The 24,326-nt window shown below is 34.2% G+C and overlaps 1 protein-coding gene across 1 annotated transcript in view; it reads right to left on the minus strand.

The window, feature by feature from the left end:
• Positions 1-24,326, minus strand: part of LMBRD1 (LMBR1 domain containing 1) — a 91,960-nt gene that overhangs the window by 46,326 nt on the left and 21,308 nt on the right. The window contains exons 4-7 of the mRNA XM_016195551.2: positions 14,196-14,293; positions 11,814-11,881; positions 7,968-8,056; positions 5,460-5,533 (exon numbers count right to left, since the gene is read on the minus strand). Of these exons, the coding sequence (XP_016051037.1) occupies positions 5,460-5,533; positions 7,968-8,056; positions 11,814-11,881; positions 14,196-14,293 (329 nt within the window). The remainder of the gene's footprint in view (positions 1-5,459; positions 5,534-7,967; positions 8,057-11,813; positions 11,882-14,195; positions 14,294-24,326) is intronic.

The raw sequence follows: 24,326 nt of genomic DNA on the forward strand, positions 1-24,326 counted from the left end.
TTGTCTTTTAAGATAGTACTATGATTTGACATTGAAACAAAAAGTTAATGTGTAAGGAAAAATGAACAAAGGAGCAAATAATGAAGCAAATATTCACTAGAACAATGAGCACAATTCTGTATTTTCTTGCAAAGCAAGAGTCAAGAATTTTATAAGCTTAGGAAAGGAAGATACTCAAAGTAGAAACCATTTTGCTACTTAGGTAAAGGCAAAAAGATAGCCTTTCACATGGCAAAATAAGAAACTGCAAAACAACAATGAAAAAAGCTTCAACTTATGCAACGCTTATGTTAGCAGCTTCAAAGAAAATCCCACTGACAAGAGTGGAGTCAAGAAAAACTGTATCATCAATTCTCTTGATAGCATAAAGGACAATCTTGTATAATCATGGACATAAATGACCAATTCAAAGAAATGAGTCAAAAGATTCACTTTACAAATGTCAAGTTTTAGGAATACATTTCCAATTTATTTCAATTATATCTTTGTTTTATAAGCAGAAGAGAGGTATGATTTTTACAGTATTTATATAAGTCTAAAATTTTTTTCTTACTAAATATAAAACAAAAATTATAAATAATAAAGCATGGGCAGGAACCTTTTCTTTATAGTGGCACATAAAATACAGGTGCATCTTATAATCAGTATCAAAGACTCAATGAAACATAGTATATCACCTGGAAGGCTGAGAAAGTTGACTTTTAAAAGGGGTTTCTGTCTTCAAAGATTATTGAGAACCACTGCTCTACTTATTTCTATTTTTGAATCTTTAATCACTTTAATTTTTTAATCCATTAGTTTATATTTTATATAAAATGCATATAGATTAACATATACACATACACAAATAAAATTCATAAATATCCTAGAGCACATGTTCAATTTTTTACTGACAAGTGTATATAATAAAAGTTCAGTAGTCACTGCTTCTATAGGCACCACTTCAGTGGTCCACATATTACATTTTTATAAAAATATCATTATTCAATATTTCCCCACTTGATGGCACCAAAAAATTAAAGTATCGACATAAATATCTGTGCCTAGAGGTTTCTTTTCTTTTTTTTAATTTAAAAAATAAAAGAGTCTCTTTCAATTTAAGCTGAAAACAATAGGAGGGTTAATATGTTTAATAATGTTCTTCTAAAATTGAGTGGCCAATTATTTGGCTATTCCTTAAGACATGGTATAGTGGATATAATCTTGGTAAAATTTAAATAATCGACTAGTTTATAAACTAAACAATAATGAATATCTAAGAAATTCACACTTAACTGACATATACATTACAAAAGTGTATCTAATTTCAATACTAACAGTTACAGATTCTATAACAGACATGATTTTACTTTTAATAATTAATTCTTTGTACACAGGGATAAAGTATGCTAAGTATTAACTTCCCACTTTGGGCACCTTAATTAAAATGAAACCTCTTCTACTTCCCATGAATATGTACCCTCTTCTATGTCCCACCATGAAAAGTTCAATTCTCAAGGTTTTAGATAACAAGTTAGGACATAACTGATAACTAGTACTATCTATCTATAATAAAACCATTTATCTATAAACAGTTGATTTCGACTAGTTTTTAATAAAGTTTGTGTATTATTGGCCCATCTTTACAGTTGGAGAAGCCAGAGTTCAGATGTTAGATTTTACATAAAGACACTCATGACTAGTGCTCAGCTATGCACACCATGTTGCCCTCTTAAACAGTCTCCTCTAGCCTTCCCTTCTTTCTCTCTTTACACACAAGGTAGTCAAGCTGGCCAGACTGGTTTGGTAAAAAAACATTCTCCCACTGAGTTTTGAGCATAACTAGTAGTGTTATTTAAATAATGTTTTATCTCTCTAGCCACACATACCCAAGTAACTACCATCCAACTGTGAATGCCTCTTTGACTTATCTTTTCCTAATAAACAGTTTCACTGATCATGACACAATTGCTGTTAGCATCTGGTTTACACGCAAGAAGAAAGAGTTGAGAACTATACTTTGAACCATATGAAAAGTGAGTTACGATAAGATCTGGAAATAGCCCAAATGCCCATCAGTAAATAAATGGATTAAAAAACTGTGGGATATTTACATGCAGCTGTAAAAAAGGAAAGATATCTTATCCTTTGAGATGGCGTGGAGGGACCTGGATATTATGCTAAGTGAAATAAGGAGTCAGAGACAGACAAGTATCACATGATCTCACTTATATGTGGAATCTAAAGAACAAAATAAACTGACGAATAAAAAAGATCCAGAGACACTGAAACATGCAACAAACTGACGTATTTTGGAGGGGGGGGGAGGACGTGGGTGGGAAGAGATTAACCAATGAACTTATATGCATATATGCACAGCCCATGGACAAACAAAAGTGCGGGGAAGGCCTGGGAAGTGGGGCGGGGGGGGGGGTCAATGGGAGGGTAAGGGAACATCTGTAATACTTTCAACAATAAAGATAAATTTAAAATAATAATAACAAAGTGAACATTCAACAGTTTGAGTTACTAGTGACTACTGAGTGGCTAATAGATTCTAAGATTTGGTGAATTGTTTAATTAAATCTTCACAACCTTATAAAATTATCCTCAATTTAGCGATGAGTAAATTTAAATGGTAAAGTAGTTCAAGGGACCCATGGACTTAAGAGGGATCCATATTTAAGCTTCTCCACCAAAAAAAGATCATAATTTTATGCCTTATTAAATATAAAATTCCTGAGTACTTTGGTCTTGATATGCTGTTACACTGCACCCTCTCCCTTGGCTTTAGGCCTTAAATGGCACATACCTACCTATTCAGCATGCCTTTCTAGTTCCCTACCTCAGCCCCATCATAAGGTTCTCTGATTGGTTTATCAATATCCTTCAGCCCAGCCCTCTGCATTCTAGAAAAGTAAAGCTCTTGACTAAGTCAGTATAATTATTTGGTTTAATTTATTGCTTAAATGATAATTTTCACAGTTTCAATTTGAATATAAAATATGGTATTAGTTTGAAATATATATCTTTATAATAATATCATTCCTATAAGATCTTTCAAAGATTTTTAATAATTTCACTTTTTTCCAGTCCCACTTATCACTCCTTATTTATTCAGAGTCTATCGCTTTTTTACTGAAAACCTTCCAGTGGTTTCTAATCTCAATCAAAGTAAAATTCAAAATCCTAACCATAGTCTATAAGGCTCTGCATAACACATCCTCTGGCTATTTCTCATCTAAACTTCAGTCATTCTTCTGAATGTACTGAGTACAGCACACTGGCTCTACCTCCTTGCTATAATCTAAACACAACATTCGTGCACTTACCTCAGGGTTTTGCACTTACTCTTCCCTCATGGCTGCCTCTTTCATTTTACTCAGCCCTCTGAGTAATGTTAGAGAAGCCACTCCTGACCTTTACAGCAGAACGGGCCTCTGCTACTGCCTATCCCCTTATTTTTCTGCCCACATCTACCACTTGACTGCAGGGGGCAATTCTCCATGGGTCTCTCATTTCTGCACATCTTGCAAGCCAGGCACCAACTGCCTTTTTTTTTTTTTTCTCTGTACTATCTTTTCAAAGATGTTTATATAACAAATAGCCTTGGAAGACAAAGATAGCACCTTCCTTTGAAGCAAACAGCAGGCATGTTTACTGTCCATTATAAAAGATTCAGCTTCCCTAAACTCAAGGTTCCTCTATTCTATGTGAAAGTCTCATGTGGTGCTCTTCATGTTGCCCCATGGAAATTGGGGCTCAGGCAACCAGCACAAGAAAACGTTTATTTCATGGCTACTGCTGTTGCTATAAGTAATAGAAAGTTCTTTGTCTCTTGCATCTCTGGCCAGCATCAATGAATCTGAAGAAGCTGCAAGTAGGGTAAAACTTCAGACCACTCATACTTCTTGATATTGACTTTACATATTGGTTTCCTCTTTTCCATTTTTTCACCCTAATCTTTTATTGACTGCTACATATTCAGTTCCCTTATAGTTTTCAATGCACTTTTACAAACAGTATCATCTGACCTTCAAAAATCCTAAGAGGCATTGTCTATTCCCATTTAATGGGGAAGACACTGACCTGGAAAGTTAAAAGACAAATCCAAGGTTAGCATAACAACTCTATCATAGAACAACATTTAGAGTCCAGGTCTAACTCCTAATTTGTTATTAACTGTTGATTGCTTAAAAGACTACTCATGCTATGCACATATTCTGTGACATGGGAGGATAATAACCCACTGATATCTGATGGCAAATTCCCTGTATAGTAATACATGGCAAAATCAAAACTGACAATGAATAATAAAACTTGAGTACCCAAATCAGCACTGAAAATAAATTAAAATGCATGTATGTTAGACTTCATTATACATTATGACACTTAAATGACTATGTAAAAAACTAGATTCTTACACTATAGTCCATTTCTTATATGTTTAAAGAAAAACATATTTAAAAATATCAAAAAGGTTTTCTTTATAACTAGTTATTTCCCATCTTTGCAAGAATCAAGATGTCCTAAACATAAACTCCATTAATCTGAAAAGGTTCCAGGTAATTTAAAGCTTCCTGCATAATTCTCTTTTGCGAGATGGGTAAAGAAGCATTTATTATTGGTTTTCCTCTATAATTTGAGCAAAAACCTAGAAGAGCAGTCTATACACAAGTTTGTCAGGCTACTATAATTTTTACGTTACCATTTCCAGAAAGACTGAAAAAAAAAGTCTCTGAGAGCTTGGATTCCATATACTAAAGAAATATCAAGCTATGTAAAATACCTGATTTTAAAAAATAATAATAACTCTTTATTGATTTCAGAGACAGGAAGGGAGAGGGAGAGAGAAATAGAAACATCAATGATGAGAGGTCTCCTACATGCCTCCCATTGGGGATTGAGCCTGCAACCCAGGAATGTGCCCTGACCGGGAATCAAAGCTTGATCTCCTGAAGGACAGGTCGATGTTCAACCGCTGGGCCACACCGGTCAGGCTAAAAATATCCCCAAGTAGGATAAATCTACTGAATCAGTAACAGGTACTGATCTATGGTTCAGAGTTCTAATATGCTTATAAATCACTAAATCTATTATTGCATGGTATATAAGCTTCAAGGTTCACAAGTTATAATATTTGTTTCTGAATATTAAATTTCAAAAATAGATAAAATTATTATGACTAAGTAGTTAAAAATTAACCCTCTTCTTAAGTAAACTCAAGAAAAATGAAGAAGGAAACATTAAGATATTAAAGAAAAGAACAAGAATTGAACTCAATACAGGGAGGGCCAAAAGTAGGTTTACAGTTGTTCATATGGAAAATATAATAAAAAATAACAATATAAGAGTAAACTGTTTCACATACTCACAACTGTAAACCTACTTTTGCCCCACCCTGTATATGACTAAGGTAAAAATAATTGCTTCATAGAGTGATTCTCTAATTTTAACTCAATTATCACCATAATACTTACTGTGTATGTTATAGCTGCCAACATTCCAATCAGGGTCAGAGAACTAATGGAAAATGACAAGGCAGCTAAACCATCTGCAAAGGAAGAAAAACACTGTTAAAAAAGTACAGATACACTATTCAAATGTTTATATTCAACAAACCAATATAAAAATATAAAAGGTGGGTCTGTTACACATTCTGAAATAATAAACCCAATATGTATATTCTCATTCTTGAAGTGCTAAAACTCCAAGTGAAGGAAAGTGTTTCTGGTCTTTCTCAAGGGCAGATCTTGAGAGAAACAGCACTACACAGGAAATCCATTGACCTTGACTCTTCCCTCTCCCGTCAATCTTGATATTCCCAGTTTCTTTATCCTTAATTTTCAAATAAATTTTTAATATACAGCCTAAAACTAGTATCTTAAAGAGTTTATTTCACCTTGTAACTGAAAGGAGCTAGCCTGCCTATCTGGAAGGGGGAGGGAGGGAAGCAAACAGAAAATAGAAAAACATAACACCAAAACAGAAAAATTATGTTAACAAGTTAGATTGCAGAAATGATTTAAACAAAAGCCAATGAGTGAGGAGCAGGGGTGACATTTTCAAATAAACATACCAGATTATGCAATAAAATACTATGCAAATTTGAATATTCTTAAATGGGAGTAATACTAATTTTTTGAATATGCAGACCCTGTGAAAGTAAATATGATTTTGATTAACTTAATGAATCAGTATTAACCTTTTCATAATGAATGATAAAATTAGAATAGTATCTTCTTAAAACCTGCACCTCAGTTTTTATGTAACACTTCAAGAGAGCATATTAACAAATGCACAAATCATGCAAGGCAAATTTTTAAGCCTTAATTTTTTAAAACTACAAATACTACATTTTATCAAATCAGACACTGATGCTGGTTTTTTCTTGACCACTTACAAAATACATCCACAAATCAAAGATTTAAAAATGTGAAAAAATATGCATCTTAGAATTGATAAAATGGAGTATTATACTAACATATTTGGCCAATCAAAAAAGTTAATACTACTAATAGTGGTAAGCAAAATGTACTCTAGGATATGGTGTCAGATTTGAGATTTTAAAAAATAATGTTAAGACTAAAGGGAATGAGATTACAGAAATTATAACAACGCTACTTATATAATCAGTGATTCAAATTATACTAATATTTAAAAACTAGCATAACTTATAGAAAAATGTTTAGGGCGGAAGAGTAGTTATTCAAGAGACCTAAAAGAGTTAACTGCAAGAAAAGCAGCAATTTATTTCTCAGCAATAGGATCAGATGCATAAATCCTGACAATTCAGTATTAGTAAATGCCAGGCCTGCTATCCTTATTCCTGCTGGTATCAGCAAGATATTAATGGACCACAATTTACAAGATGAAATCTTAAGTGGAAAGCAAGAAAATTAAGAAGTTATACAACAGAGATTACAAGACTTAATTTAATAAATGTTTAATATTGTATTTGGATAAAGAGAAAGAACTGTACATCAAAGGATGTACAGTAATTATTAAAGAATATACAAAAGCAGCCCTGGTCAGGTAGCTCAGTTGGTTGGAGCATTGTCCCATACATCAAAAAGGTTGTGGGTTCTAGGTGAGGGCACATACCTGGGTTTCGGGTTCAATTCCCGTCCAGGGTGCGTTAAGAGGCAACTAATCGATGTTTCTCTCTCAATCAATGCTTCTCTCTCTCTCCCTTCCTCTCTCTTTAAAATCGATAAACATATCCTCAGGTGAGGATTAAAAAATAAAAATAAATAAAATACAAAAGCAATAAAAATTCTGAGCATGTTTATAAAATATTCTAGTTTTCTTTGAAAATAAGTTACTATGTTCAAATGCACATAAAATTCTGAGTAATAACATTCTTATTTGATATCAGTTTTTAACACCATCTGTATTTTTCAATGAATAAAAAACTTTCTTAACCTAACCTCCTGAGCCTATTTTGTTTTCCTCTAAAAACCTACGTCATGTTGACTAAGTTAAAGAAAGCTTCTAGAAAAACAATTTCAAAATGTTTTGGCGAGGTAAATTGGTAATAAAATATTATTTCATTCACATGAAAGTTCAGCATTTTATATTCTACAATTCATAAAAGACTACTTAATCATGATCAAACAGCCATATAGGGTTCTTTCATTAGTTAAAAATTTTAAAAACCAATATATCTAGCAAATTTCTTTAACATATTTTTCTAAATTATCCAAAGTGAATTACAGATCACATAGAAATTATAATACCTTCACTGCTAAAATACTTTGAAGATGATGTTTTCAACAAAGTAATTTTATGAAGAAGTCATGAGACTAGTTACATAATAGCTACAGAACTAAAAGTGAGTCTTAACAACACAAACCTAATTTGCCCAGCATACTTTTAAGCACAAGTTAAAAAAATTCTTAACAGTGCAGTAACAGGCTGCTCAAAAAGTCCAAAGGGTCGTGAAATATAAATTATTATGGATGGTTGTTTTTTTAAAGAATACTTACGATTACTTCCAAGTTCTTCAAACAAGAACTTCACTTTTTCCCATTCTGTAGAATTTTTGTTATGGGGAACATTCAATGGAATAAAAGCACTACAAAGGAGAAAACAGCTCTGTTTAATGGTTTTAAAGATAAAAGGTAAAATGAAAACAAACAGTCTGAAACTCAATTTTTAGTAATTTTTTAAAACAAAGATCAGCTTTCCCAAAAAGAGAACTAGCAAATCAAATCTGCACCATGTACAGAGGGTCTGAGGAGTTTCTTACCTATGTGTTTAGTATATCACAAATTTGTTTTAATAGTTTTATTACTGAATTCAGTGTTTTCTTTGTAATCCTATTTACTTTATTTTTATTTATTTTTTAATAATATCTTTATTGATTTCAGAGAGAAGAAAGGAGAGGGAGAGAGAGAGAGATAGAAACATCAATGATGAGACAGTCACTGATCAAGCCCATAACCGGGACATGTGTCCTGACCGGGAATTGAACCCCAATCGCCTGGATCCTAGGTCGACACTCAACCACTGAGCCACGCCCGGCCGGGCAATTTTCTGCATTAAAAAAAATAATATTTTGAGAAGGAGCCACAGACTAAAGATGGTCAAAATGGTCCATGGCATAAAAAAGGTTAAGAATCTCTGTATTAAATCAGAATATAAATATATGTAATGATTTTAATATATTTATATGCATAGAAAGGAAGTATGTAATTGTAGGATTAGGAATGATTTTTACTTTTTTTTTTTTAAATCGTCACCCGAGAACATGTGTTATTTTAATTGACTTTAAAGAGAGAGGAAGGTGAGGGAGAGGGAGAAAGAGAAGCATTGATGTGAGAGAGAAACACGCATCAGTTGCCTCCCATATGCACCCTGACAGGGGATGGAACCTGGGTATGTGCCCTGATTGGGAATCAAATCAAAGACCTCTCTGTGTACATGATGAAACTCCAACCAAGCTATACCAGCCAGGGTTGACTTTTACTTTCTTCTTAGCATTTTTTTGTATCTTCAAAGATTCTACCAATACACACACATAATGAGTTTTAGAGGCAATGATATGTGAAAAAGCGAAGATGCTGCATGCTGACCTCCTGAAAGACACCCCTGGAACAAGTGCTGAAAGTGATTTAGTTAAGGCTAGTAGGGGGTGGTTCGATAACTTTAAGAAGTGTTTGTTTATAGACTAAACATTAGACATGTACTGTATATAAGAAAGATTAAAAGAAAATAATTTGGGGGTCTGTACAGGATTAACTCAATTAACATTATTTCTAATGAGAAAAAATGATATGGTTTTGGAACAAATCACCTCTTGCAGTCTTCTGGAATGAATGAAGTTAGAGAACCGAGGTTCCATTGTATTCATGGCTCCCTCTCTTCCTTCAAGTATCTTTCTAATACTACACTCTTACTAAAATTTCACACCCCCAACACAATCTATTTTTTGTTTATTTTCTTTTCTCTGCTCCCCCCACCCCCCTCCTAAATGTATGCTCCATGAGAGGAGGAGTTGTCTTTTCTGTTAAATGCTGTTTCATCAGTACCTTGTACAGTATCTAGAACATAACAAGCACACAATAAATATTTTGGAAAATAAGTGAATGTAATGTTCAAAATGGCTAGACAAACTGTTGCTTCTTATTAGCGTATTTGCAAGGAACCATTTGCTTCACTTTTAATATACTACTTCTAAATAAATAAATATCATCCAGAGAATCATTTAAAACTTATTAGAATTGTGCAAAATGTAAACTGTATAAATGAGGACTGAAGGTGACTTTCCATAAAAAAGACCAGTAAATTTTATAATAAGCTTCAGCATTCCTTTTGTTTGGGACAGATATTCTGGTAGCTGTAAAGATTTGTGGTTTTATTGATGGTTCTCAGTCATGTTTTAAATCAGGAGCTGGCAAACTACTGATTGCCTATGTTTGCAAATAAAGCTTTATTGGCACTCAATTATGTCCTTTTGTTTATGTATTTTCCATAACTACTTTAGAGCTACAAGAGCTGAGTGAGCAGCCACAGAGACCACATGGAATTCTAACCTAAAATACTATCAACCCTTTAAGAAAAGTTTGCTAATCTCTGTTATAGATAATTTAGGTTTACAGATAGGGACCCCCACATTAACTAAACAAATCCACATAACTAGATTTACCTTTCTTTAAAAGGCCAAAAATGAAAAGTATGTTCAATAGCTAAAATGTCCTTTCAACAAGTACTATTTTTCATGTCACACCAAGGCACACAAAGGGAACTGGAAATATGCCTTGACTACAGGGCATCTGCATTCTAAGAACAACTACTACTATAAAAAGTTACTGACCAGTTTTATTCCCTTCACAAACTATATTCAATAAATGAAAATTTTCATGTATTGAAATTTTTGAGACCAAATTTTAAAATTTAAAAACTTTAAAAAACTTATTAGCACCTCATATTATTTGCTAACATGAAAAAAAAATCAAAACTTATTTTAAAAAGAATAAATGTCTCTCATTAAAAAGGACAGATGTTTTCCAAAGAGAAAAATATTTTAAAGTATAAAAAATGTGCGGCCCTGGCCAGTGTTGCTTGGTGGTTAGAGCATTGCCCTGGGCACTGAAAGGTGGATTTGATTTCCGGTTAAGGGCACGTACCTGGGTTGCAGGTTTACTCCCCATCCCCAGTCGGGGTGTGTGCAGGAGGCAACCAGTCACTATGTCTCTCTTGCATTGAAGTTTCTTTCTCTCTCTCTCCTTTCCCTCCCTCTCTTCCACTCTCTCAGAAAAGCAATGGAAAAAATATCCAAAAAAAAGAAATTGTGCAAAACTTTATTAATATTAGTATAAAATTAAGGAAGAAGGCATTAAAAAGGTTGATTCAACAATTTAAAGACTAAGATGTCAAATCTAAAAAGATGCATGGAAAAGAATGTTTATCAATGTTATTCATAAGAATGGGAAAACTATAAACATAAATGTCCAAGTAGTCACCACTTTAAGATCAGATGAATTGTTATATCTTAAGGAAATGCAATACAGACTAAAGTGATGGATCTGCATTATTATTCTGAAGACATGCCTACAATATTTCAACAAGTAGATTATCAAGAATTACATAAAATATAATCACATTTACGTAAAATAACAACATGGAGGGAGTAAATATGAGGGAGGGGCACTCTGCATGTATCTGAGCACATACAAAATATCGAGATAAAACAACATTTAAAAAAAAGGTTGTTCGGCCAAGTGTGGCTCAGCGATTGAGCACTGACCTAGGATCCAGGCGATCGGGGTTTGATTCCCAGTCAGGGCACATGCCCCAGTTGTGGGCTCCATCCCCAGTCTGGGGCGTGCAGGAGGCAGTCGATCAATGATTCTCTCACCATTAATGTTTCTATCTCTCTCTCCCCCTCTCCTTTCCTCTCTCTGAAATCAATAAAGATATAGTTTAAAATAAATAAAATTAAAATTAAAAAAGGTTGCCCTGGCCGGTTTTCTCAGTGGTTAGAGTAAGGACCGTGAACTGAAGGGTCCTGGTTCGATTCTGGTCAAGTGAACGTACTTATCTCAGTTGCAGGCTTGATCCCCAGACCTGGTCAGGGTGTGTGCAGGAGGCAACCAATCAATGTGTCTCTTTCACATCGATGTTTCCCTCTCTCTCCCTCCCTTCCACTCTCTCTGAAAAGCAATGGAAAAAGATTTCTCTGGTGAGGATTACAAAAAGGTTAATTGTGGTTATTGCTTTGTGGTGATATAAAAAGTGGCTTGTTAGTTTTCTTCACATTTTGTTTTTTCTTTTGTTAATATTAAAATAATGCCATTTTTATTCTCCAGGGGGAAAAAATCAAGACTTACCCAATTAAAAGAAGAAGAGCACAAATCACAGCAAATCCCAATGTATATGTAAGTGCCCTTTTAATTTGCTAGATGTCAAAGGGGAAAAAGCATAGCATTTAGTAAGATCTTTGAAATATAATAGTCTTACTACACTATAACAGTATTTTCACATCAAATGTACATTTATATTAACTCTGTAAAGTTTCCCTTGTTAAAAAAATCTTAACAATTAAAGAAAACCAATGTATATGCCACATCTTAAGCATCTACATTAGATTTTAAAATCTTTTCAATAATTAGAACTTGTGAAAGCAGTACACTTAAAGCATAATTAATTCTCCAATGGGCGTCTTTAGTAAATTATTAGAATATTTAATAAACTAGTCCCCCAAATAGGGAGCAATAAGAATCTACAATGTCCCTACTCCAACTCACCAAATAAATATAATATTTAATATATATGCATGTATGTATGTACACATGTTATGTGTATATGTTATATATAAAACATGTAAGATATTTATTTATATTAAAAACATACATAAATATATAAAACATGTATCATACTAGGACTGTTCTAAACACTTTACATATATTGACTCATTTCATTCTCACAACCACCCTGAGACAGATATGCTCATGCCTGCTTTAGAGATAAAGAAGCTGAGGGCCAGAGAGGTTAAATAATTTGCCCTAAGTCACATAGGCAGCAAGTGATTAAATAAGAACCTGAAACCAGGAACTCAGGTCTTTAAAGTTTGTGTTGTGCTTGGTGCCCACAATGTCATCCAAATATAAAGAAAAACACAAAGCTGAACATTCTAAATATGGAAAAGTTCATCTCAAAGAAAAAGTTAAATCAGTGAGAAAAAACTGTCTCTTAGCCTACTGAACTCTCTAAAAATGACCTTTTAAAAGTTAAATTCATGCTTCATACGATAAATTCTTGTTCTCAAAGGAGTTAAGATAGTCTTTAGGAGGGAAACATAAAGGTAAGGTGGATCTTAAGATCACGCAAAGGAGTAGAGAAGATGCACTTTAGAAAAGTGAATTGAGAAAGCTTGTATTTCATTAATTTTTAACATTAAATGTGTATCCAGCCATTTTACCTTACATACATTGGGTTTTCAAATACAGAGTTACAGAGTATCTGCAAATAATAATTTTGACTTTCTTTATAAATATTTAAACATCTTATTTTTTCCTCTCACAAATTACACTGACTACCACTCTGGGAATCATATAAAATATTATTGATATACTTGCTCCTGATCTTAATGCAAATGCTTTAAGGTTTTAGCAAGTATGATTAAGCATAATGCTGGCTTTTGAGTCAATATATATTTGTTTTTGCACTTAAATATAAAACATAAACAAGGTATAAAACAAATTCCTGTAACTCAATAAAAAGACAAAAGGCATTTATTCTTTTTATGCTTCCCCTCCCCTTAATCAGAAATAAAATGTTCAATTTTGGCAAATACCTTTCCACATACAATTTCTTCTTTGACCTTTTAAATTACTACATGTTAACAGATGTGCTGATTCAAAAGCACCCATGCAAACTAGAGATAGGTCCAACTCAGTTGTACTTTATTAATGTATTTTTAAGATACCCTTGCATTTGATTTGCTAATATCTAGTTAAGATGTTTATACCAATACTTAAGTGATACTGGTCTGCAGTTTGGGACATGCATATGTGCTATATTTATCAGGGTTTTGTACCCGTGTTATCCTGGATTAGTAAGAATAGTCTGCTAGTGTTCCTTTGTGCCCTAGAACAGGGGTCAAGCAAACTTTATCTTGTCGGCTACAAGTAGCCCACCTCCTATTTTACTGGATCACATGATGTTCATTAAGTACCACCTCTGGCTACTTTCATACTACAACAGCAGAGCTGAGTAGCTGAAACAAAGACTACATGGCCCTCAAAGCCTGAAATACTTACTACCTGGCCTTTTATAGAAAAGTTTGCTGATTCCTGCTCTAGAATGGGTCTAAAACAACAGTCAAAAGTCACATGCAGCTATTAAGCACCTGAAATATGGCTAATTCAAACTGGGATGCACTCAAGTATAAAATACACTCTAAATTTAAAATAGTGTGAAGAAATTTAGTATCTCATTAATAATATGTTATGACTCTATCTGAAATGGTTAATACTTAGAACATATGACATTTAATACAATGTATCATTAAAATAATTTCAACTGTTCCTTTGTACTTATTTTAATGTGGCCACTAGAAAATTTAAAATTTCACATGTGGCTCACAATATATTTCTATTAAACAACAGTGCTCTAGAATAAATTCAAACAGTCGTGTCATTTTTTGAAAAAGGAAGAAATAATCATTCCCGCTCCCCTTAAAGTGAGACCTCTAAAATAATGATGCTTACAGTGCATTTACTAGTATCATCATCATCCTTTTCTTCATAGTAGAAGTAGACAAAAGGGATCCAGAGGAACACACAGAATAATATAACAGAATATAAGGCTGTGGAGAAAAATAATAAACTGAGTTCTACATATGAACTTTATGAACTTTAAAACTGTTATATAAATATATATGTATATATAAGTATTTTATATTTATATGTATATATTCACATAGCAAATTCACTGCCCCCTCTGACCCCTATACTGATAACTCTATGTGTATATGTAATATCCAAATTAGCCTTTTCTGACTCCAGTCCCAAGAAATCAATAGCACTATTAGATAGCAAAACATAATTCAAGTAAACTATGGAGCATTTTTTTAACAACAATCACAATAATTCTGCCAATAACACCTGTGGCAGCTAACATCTGAGCTTTTACTATGTACTCAACAACACAGTGCTAAGAACTTCTTGTGAACCATCTATCTGATTTAAATGAACTTCAACTTTCATATTCCTTCCAACTTAAAATCCAGTACAGCTGATATGACTGTTACAGCTGCCAGTCACTCAAGTTAAAGAAATAGCTATAATTATACTGTCTTTTTGTTGTTGTTGTTTTAAATATATCTTTATTGATTTCAGAGAGAGGAAGGGGGAGGGAGAGAGAGAAACATTGATGTGAGAGAGAAACATCAGTCAGCTGCCTCCTGCAAGCCCCCAACTGGGAATCAAGCCCGCAACCTGGGCATGTGCCCTGACTGGGAATCCAACCACAATCTCCTGGGTACTAGGTTGATGCTCAACTACTGAGCCACGCCCGGCCAGGCTATACTGTCATTTTAATACAAATAATTTCCCTAATCTAAATTTAAAATATGCAGTGTTATGAAAATGATCTTATTCAAATCAAGGTAGAGAAAAGTTAAGAAGTACAATAGAGCCCTCGTTGGGTGTCGCTAAGTTGGTTTGGTCTCTCTTGCACCAAAAGGTTGAGGGTTCATTTCCCAGTCAGGGCACGTGCCAGGTTTAGGGCTTGATCCCCAGTTGGGGGTGTGCAGGAGGAAGCCGATCGATGTTTCTCTCTCACATCAATGTTTCTCTCCACCACCCCCAAAATCAATAAAAACATATTTTAAAAAAAGAAGTACAATAGAACAGTAAAATTAGTTTCGAAGTTAACTACTATGAATTACTATTTATCTGCTTTAAAGTAATGTTGGATTTGAGATACTTTCAACCAGTAGCAAATCAAAATATTTCTTTTAATTCATATAGAACTTAAAATGTGAATGGCCAAACAGAGTGTATTTAACAATAAAAACAGCACAAACAACTTTTTGAGACCTAACAAGCCTAAGAAATCTGCTTTCCAAATCATCTGTGTTTTTAAATTTACCTGCCCATACATAAGTTCATGGAAAATAAGAGCAACAATATAATTACATAAAGCAAACACAGGATGATAATCATTAAGCTCCTTTGTAAAAGAAAGCATTTGTTAAAAATGTTTAGTAAAACCTCAATTACTTCTTCTGTTGGAAGGAATAATTGTATGAGCTACAGAGTTTTTAAACATGACTTAATACTTGCTGGCACTACCTCATTTATCTGGAGGCCACTTATGAAACAGCCCCCACTAAATGCAATGTAACTAAAAAATTCATAGCAAATAGAGCCCTAAATAACGAACAGAAAGGTCAGAGTTAATTTATACTGAGCAATCGGAAAATGACTGTCAGCATACTGAATTTTGGCACTACAGTTATTTAGTGAAATTTATGCAGCCTTTAAATGTTATGAGAAACTAATAAAGATAGTAAATCATTAAGGGTAATGAATACTGTTGTTTCTACTACAGATCAGGGAGTAGCTAGAATTAACATTTCTATTACAAATCTAAGAGTCAATGGAAATAAAAAGTATTCTAAAAGCTTTAAAAAATTGAAAAAAGCCTGGCTGGGCATGGCTCAGCGGTTGAGCATTGACCTATGATACAGAAGATGACGATTCGATTCTTGGTCAGGGCACATGCCTGGGTTACGGACTTGATCCCCAGTCAGGCTAGTGCAGGAGGCAGCCGATCAATGACTCTCTCATCATTGATGTTTCTATCTCTCCCTCCCTCTCCCTTCCTCTCTGAAATCAATAAAGATATTTAAAAAAAAATTAAACATAAAAGGTACAGGGCAATAAGTCATCCTAAATATCATACCACTATTATGATTAATCAAGTTATATAAAATAGGAAAAAACCTGAAATAGCATAACAGAGTTTGTGAGCTGAAAGCCACATACCAAAAACTTTGATAAACAGATGCAGTAAGGTTAGGGTTCAAGATCAGTATGCCACTTGTCTCTACTACTCTGTGGTCTCGCCCTTCAGCTAGCCAGAGCGCCTAATGAATATTTCATAAACATTCCTAGTATTCCTGAACTTGTGTGATAAATTATCTTATAACTGCATAAGTTACCATCATATTCAACTAACATAACAAGGTATAAAATTCCTATAATGTAATAAAATACAAATAACTCATTTATTAAAATGGGCAAAAGACACATACTTCACCAGAGAAGATAAACAAAATGGCCAAAAATCATGTTTTAAAAGGTGCTCATCACTGTTAGTCATAAGGAAGATGCAAACTAAACCCACAATGATATACTACAGACTCCAAAGGTGGCTAAAATTAAACTGATAATACTAAGTGTTAACAAGAACACAGAACAACTGATATTCCCACACTTTGCTGGAGAGTATAAAATGATACACTATTGTAGAAAACTGTTTAGTAGTTTCTTACCAAGTTAAACATACCTTATGACCCAACAATTCTAATCCTCTAGCATTCAAATTGTTTCCGCCCAGAGAAGCCTACCTCAGTTGCATAGTCCAAGGCTTTTATTATGGACTTGTAATGCAGGTGTACAGTTGCCTGGATAACAATCTATGATTACCAAAACTACAGATCTTGCCAAGAGGCAAAACAAGTATTCACCATAAATCATGTTATACACAATCCAGACAACCTGGTAATGCTCATATTCAGCTGTACAAAACCAACTTATCAGTTAGTAACATACGGAACATCCCAAGGGCTAGGTTCCCAGGAGTTGGTCAAGGGTCAACCACACAAGCAGGCCCTCCAGAAGATATGCAAGAGTTGAACAGTATCAGGTAGCTGCATTAACATTTTCACAAGAATGTTCACAGAATATTATTCACAGTGACAAAAGTTAGAAGTGATCCAAATGTCCATCAACAGGTGAACAGATAAGCAAACTGAGTGTTATAGTCCTACAAAAGACTACTTATCCAGCAATAAAAAGAAGTTACAGATACATGAGACAAGGAAGAATCTTACAGACCTTATACTAAATAAAACAAGCCTAGACACCAGAGTACGTTTTCTGTGATTGAACTTAACGAAGTTCTAAAACTGGGGAAACTAATCTGTCATGACACAAGTCAAAAAAGTGGTTGGGCAGCTGCTGGCTATAAAGAGACATGAGAATGTACAGCAAGCAAAATTCCTATATAGTGCTGGTAGAACAGTCAGAAAAGACGGTTTCTAGAAATCAACACCTGCGGGAAGAGGGGAACACACACTATTCTTAGAGACTCTATATTACCCCCTCAGCAGTCTGTGGCTCAAAGTAGACATGAAACAATTGTTCTAAGTCTTTGTTTCCCTGACACCACGTTCTAAGCTATCTTCTGGTTATCTTTGTTAGAATTTCTGCCTTTAACCCATAAATGTTATACTATAAAGACAGAATTAAGTTAACATTTTTGTATGTTTCAGATCAGTTCTAATGTCAAGTTAGGCTTATACATCTGTAAAGGAAAAAAGTGTTTCTATCACTATCATGAAACAGAGAAAGTGCTTCTTTTCAAGTTCTACTTCAAACTAATAGCTATTTTCAAAGGAAACTTATTCTTAACTTCAACAGTGATGACACTCTAATATTCTGACATCTTTATAAAGTATGCTTACTTATAAATGTTTTTTGTTAAAATATTACTACTACCAAGTAAAAGATAAACAGACTATTTGGTTTAATAGTTCCACTAACATAAAAGAAAACATATAAAAAAAAACTTTTAAAATCTCATGTCCACAGACACTGGCAAAAATTAAACTCATGGGAGCATTTGAGATCTGGCTCCCAGCATACGTGGTCAGTTTGGCTTAAATAAACTCATAAAAATTCTTTTAAAAAAACAAAAACAAATTAAACTCATAAAACAAGTTCACTTTCTAAACAACTTTTCAAGAACTAGCATAAACAAGTGAACAGAGAGCCATGGACAAAAAGGCCATGGACAAAAACTGTGGCAAAGAATGCATGATAATTCTTATGACTTCTGAAAATGTACACAAAGCAAACAATCTACCTTTTAAGAACTGTTTATCATTAAATTATAATTCACATGAAAACTAACTTGGATAAATTAGGCTTTTGAATTTTTACACACTCTTTATTCCTTCCAACTACCAATGAAAACAGAGACAAAGAATATTGTCAATATTGTGATAGTATAATTAATTACAAAGCCTTTTTGTTTTAAAGGGTCAAAGTATAAAGATATTTTGGGAACTCTAAAAGCCTTCTAAAATTATACCATTTACTCAGCTGAAGAAATTTGGCGTCAAGACTGCTAAATGGCATATCCAATACCCATTTTCCTTTCAGTTGGCATTCCCCTTTAGTACTTCCCCCTTCTTCCTGCTTCCTTCCTGAAATGAATACATGACAGCTTAAATTCAGGCCACCTTTTTGGATTCTGTGGTGACCTTAAGATGGAAATCATGTACTAAGGATAGAAAGCTGAGGAGAAATGAGCTGAGGATCCTCATGATGCCATGATGTTGCCATACCAGCCCTAGACAGCCTATCTCCAGGCTTATTTTGAGAGAGGAAAACCACTACACTATTAAAACCACTACACCATGTATTTCCAAACTATTAATAGCAGCCAGGTGTAATTTCTGAAATAGAATTTGTACGAGATGGGGGAACCCAGACATTCACTCCTAAGCTATCCTGAGCCCTTGGTGGTCCTGCCTGTGAGGAGTGTAACAGATCTCAATTAACTTTTGCCACTGAACATGGGAATCATGAGGTGCCAAAGGATCCCCTGGTTTCAAGATATACCTCCCCTTTTCTTTACTGTGTGGCAGTCACCCTGCTTCCCTTAATTAGCAGCATAATCACTCCAGCCAATATTGCCTGCTCATTCAATGAAAGAAAGGAGACAAAAATGGTCAGGTAGAAATCATACCTCCTCATTCAATGAAATTATTATTTCCTCCTTGCAAGAAGTACTTCCACACAGCTATTAAGAATTCTAAACCTGCAGAGTTCAGCTGCACAGTAAGAAGCAAAAGATATGTGCATAGTTCCCTGGGAATAACAGTACGAACTGCCATGCTTAGTTATCAGTAGCATGTACACAGGTTAGGGGAGGAAGAGAACTATACAGTGGCCACTGGCCTACAGTATTCTCTAAAATAGAGAGAGCACTTCTCATTTTGTTGTATGAAGCTAGTAGAGTCTTGATAGTCAAACCTGACAAGAATAAGATAAAGGAAAATTATAGAACAGTCTCAACTATGAACTGTTTTTTAAACGAATCCAAAGCAAGACAGCAAGTGAAATACAGCAAAAGATTTAAAAACAAACCCAAAACGCCAATGACCAATCTGGGTTTATCCTAGGAATGCAAAGTTGGTTTAGGAATAACCTATCCATGTAATACATCAGTTGAAAGAATTTTAAAAACAAAAAACCCTCACATAATTGTCTCCCCTGGTAAAATGTATTCAACTCAACAAATACCTACTAAGTATGTTGCAGGTATCATTCTAGGGGTCATGAATATGGCTAAGTCCCTACTCTCATAAGGCCTACTTCTAGAGGGGGACAGGAGGCAGCCTTCTGCAAGCCAAGAGGTCTCACGCCGGGAACTAACTCTGCTGGCACCCTGATCTTGTACTTCCCAGTCTCCAGAACTGTGAGAAATAAATGTCTGTTGCTTAAGACACCTAGTCTATGCTATTTTGTTGTAGCAGCCTGAGCTAAAACAGCCATTCTAGTGGATGTGTAGTAGTATCCCGCTGAGGAATTAATTTGAATTTCCCTAATGATTAACAATGTTGAACATCTTTTTATATGCTTATAAGCAAATTATATATCTTATTGGTGAAATATCTATTCAAATCTCTTGCTCATTTTTAAATTGTTTGTGGACTTAATGGTTGGTAAGAATTGTTTATATATTCTGACTATAAACCCTTTATGAGATATATGATTTGCAAATTTCTGTCTGTGGCTTATATTCATTTTTTTAATTGTATCTTTTTAAAAGACAAAGTTTTTAATTTTGGTAAAGTAAAATTTATCAAAGGTTTTCTTATCAATAATGCTTTTGATGTCATATCTAAGAACTCTTTCTCTATGTTAACATCATGAAGCTATGTCCTTTAATTTCTTCTACAAATTTTATCTTTTTATAGTTTAGGTCTATGATTGATTTTTGAGTAAATTTTGTGTATGATGTGAGGTAAGGCTCAATGTTGTTGGGGTGGTGGTGGTGATTATCCAACTTTCCCAACAATTTTTGGTGAAAATGAATTGAATTAAATTGAATTGCCACAGCTGCTGAAAAATCAATTGACCATTAATGTAAAGAACTATTTTTGGTCTCTGAATTGTGGCTCAGTATACCCATATCCATCTGCAATATTAGTGTCTGATTAACTGTGTTGCCTAGTAAGTTTTAAAATCCAATAGTGTAATTCTCTAATGTTATTCTTTTTCAAAATTGTTTTCAGCTACTCTAGATCCTTTGCATTTCTACAAAAGTTTTAGGATCCACTTGTTAATTTCTTTAAAAAAATTAATAAATGGCTGTGGGTCAATCTGATGGAAAATTGCCATAATATCCATCTTTACAATATAATGTCTTCTAATACATTAACATGAAATAGCTATTTATTTAGATCTTTAATTTTTATCAATAATTTTTTGTAGTTTTCAGTCTGTCTTTCAGTTCTTTTGTTAAATGTAATCTCAGGTATTTGTGAATGGAATTTTTATTCATTTTATTTGAATTGTCAGTTTCTAATTTTCATATTGATCTTGCATCCTGTGACCCTGCTAAACTTGCTAATTGGTTCTATTTGTCTTTATATAATCCCTTAAGATCTTCTACATATCAGATCTCATGTCAGCTGAGAAAATAAGTCTTAATTCTTCCTCTTAATTCTTACATGTAAAGGGTTTGCAAAGGATTAATATAATTTGTTTGAATATGTGATCGCATTCAGTAGTGAAGAAATCTGGGTATGGAGTTATCTCTGTGAGAAGATTTTAAACAATTCATTCCATTTATTTACTTGCTATAGGGCTATTTCTTCAGTTCTGGTAATTTATGTCTTTCTAGGAATTTGTCCACTTAATTTAACAATTTAACACTGATTTTTTGGTATGAAGTTCTTCATAATATTCCATTATAATCCTTTTAATTTCTGTAAGGTTGACAGTAACGTCCCCACTTTCATTCCTTATTTTCAAAATTTGTATTTTCCCTCTCTCCCACATGGATCCCCTTCTACCCTCTCTCCCTTCCCCCTGCCTTTCTTTCCCCTCTCTTCCCAGGTCCTCCTCCCCCCCTTCTCTCTCCTTCTCCCTCCTTTTCCCCCTGCCCATTCCTCCCCCACTACTCTCCCTTTCAATCAAGCTAGAGAATTTACTAATTTTATTATTTTTCAAAGACTCTGTTTTTCATTTAATTGATTTCTTGCTATTGTTTTTCTGTATTCTATTTCACTGATTTCTGCTCTAACCACTACTTTCTTTCTTCTGCTTGCTTAGACTTCAGTTTCTTTTCTTTTTCTAATTTCCTAATGTAGACGTTTACAAATGTAGACTTCTTTTCTAACAGAGGAATTTAAGCACTGCTTTAGCTCCAGCTCATATATTTTGAGGTGTTGCATTTTAATTTTTCTTTAGTTCAAAACATAACCAAGCTGCAGAGGGCAGTGGTGGAAACAGGGGAGGTAACAGACCAAGTCTAAAATTCTAGACTACCACTGTCCTTACCGGTTTTCAAGTATAAACACTCCTCAGACTGTACACCTTTGGTTGATTTCCAAAACACTAAGTTGTTCTTTTATCAATTTTGTCATGCTTTTGAAGAGATCTACCAACCTTCTTACTTGGCCATGTATAAAATCATCCCCAGATCATTCAATCTTAATAACATGTAAGTAGTGCTTGTAAGAAGAGACATGAGAGAGCTTGCAGAATTTCTCTCTTTCTGGTCTCTGCCATGTAAGGACAGAACAAGAAGGCTGCCATCTGAACACCAAGAAACACGTCCTTACCAGACATTGGATCTCTCGGTACCTTGATCGTAGAGTCTCCAGCCTCCAGAACTGACAGAAACTGACTAAGACAGTAGTGAGAAGTGGTCAGATTCTGGCTAAATTTTGAAAATCAAACACAAGAAAATTTCCTGCCATATTACATACAAAATGTGAAATAATAAAGACTCATGATGACTCCAACGTTTTTGGCCTGAGCAATTCTATCCTTCTAGTTGCTATTCACGGAAACAAGGAAATGTATACCGTATAACAGACTGAGGGTCAGTAGTTTAAGAAATGTTAAATTTGTAATGTCTTTAACTTCTTCACAGAAGTTGTCAAATTGACAATGAACATAGTAATATGATGTTCAAGAGAGGTCTGCACAAAGATTTCAATCTGGGAGTTTAGCCTATAAATAGTATTTAGAATCAAGCAGCTATATAAGATCACCAAGGAGTTAACAGAGATAGAAGAAAGCTCCAAAGGTTGAACCCTGGGGCATATAAACATCAAAGAGGTCAGGAAAACCTGGCTGAGTGGCTCAGTTGGTTGAAGCATCATATTGTACACCAAAAGGTTGCAGTTTTGATTCCCAGTCAGGGCACATACCTAGGTTGCAGGTTCGATTCCCGGTTGGGGCTTGTACAGGAGGCAACCGATTGATGTTTCTCTCTTATAAAGATGGATGTTTCTCTCTCTCTCTTTCTCTCTCTCTCCCCCCGCCCAAAAAATTCAGTGAAAATATATCCTCAGATAAGGATTTAAAGGCATTCAAAAAGCACAACCAGGAATGTAAAAAAGAAGATCAAGAGCATGTGTCCCTCTCTCCTGGAGTGTTAAGGAAGGTTTACAATATGCATTTGACAAATTAGTAGTTTGTTTAGAGAGAGAATGTACAAGTCACACTAGCTACAAGAAAGCACTTGTTTTCTTAATATTTCCCTTTCGAAAAAAAAATTCTTAGGCCACTAAATCTCAAGGAGTCATTTTCTAGAGAATCGTTGAGTTCATCTAAGCAGAAACCACTTAGAAAATTCCACCTATGATAAAGAACATTCTTTTAAAATGGGGTAGAGGGTGGGTGGGAGATTTATCATGATGATCACTTAGTATGTTATGTAATGTATAATTACTGGGGTGTACACTTGAAACTAATATAATAATGTATGTCAATTGTAATTGAAAAATTAAAAATTATTTATTAAAAAAAGGGTGGTAGGGAAAGCAGGAAATAGGAGGACACAACTATTACCTCATCGAAAAGAACTTTACAAACTTGAATCAAAAAACAGTCCCCAAAATTAGTCCCGATCTCTCTATCTTGTCTGGATAAGCAATGAAATATATTAGAGACATATTCAAGACAATAAAGCCTCAAAAAGATATGAATTTAATGAGATGCCAGGTCAATTCTTTCAGTACTTTAATTTTCCCATGTCATTGCACTGAAAAGTTTCTCTTGCTCTCTTAGCTGGCTTGAATTAAAACAGCAACAGATGACACCTAGTTGGCGCTATCCACATATCTCACACTCTCAATACACTATGAAGTAGTATCTCACACTCATCATGATACATTATGAAGTAAGTACTATTCATTGTCATTTCACAGGTGGAGAAATCACAGAGAAGTTAAATGATTTCCGGTCCCATGGTACTCTTCTCAAATTAAATGCTAGAAGGTTGTAAACCTTTAGTTCAAAATACTTAGTAAAGACTTCAGGTACAATTTTTGCAATAGGGAATAAGGAGAAACTTAGGTGCTT

The sequence above is a fragment of the Miniopterus natalensis genome, chromosome 5 (genome assembly GCF_054644295.1).
Source record: "Miniopterus natalensis isolate mMinNat1 chromosome 5, mMinNat1.hap1, whole genome shotgun sequence".
In the NCBI taxonomy this organism is placed as follows: Eukaryota; Metazoa; Chordata; class Mammalia; order Chiroptera; family Miniopteridae; genus Miniopterus; species Miniopterus natalensis.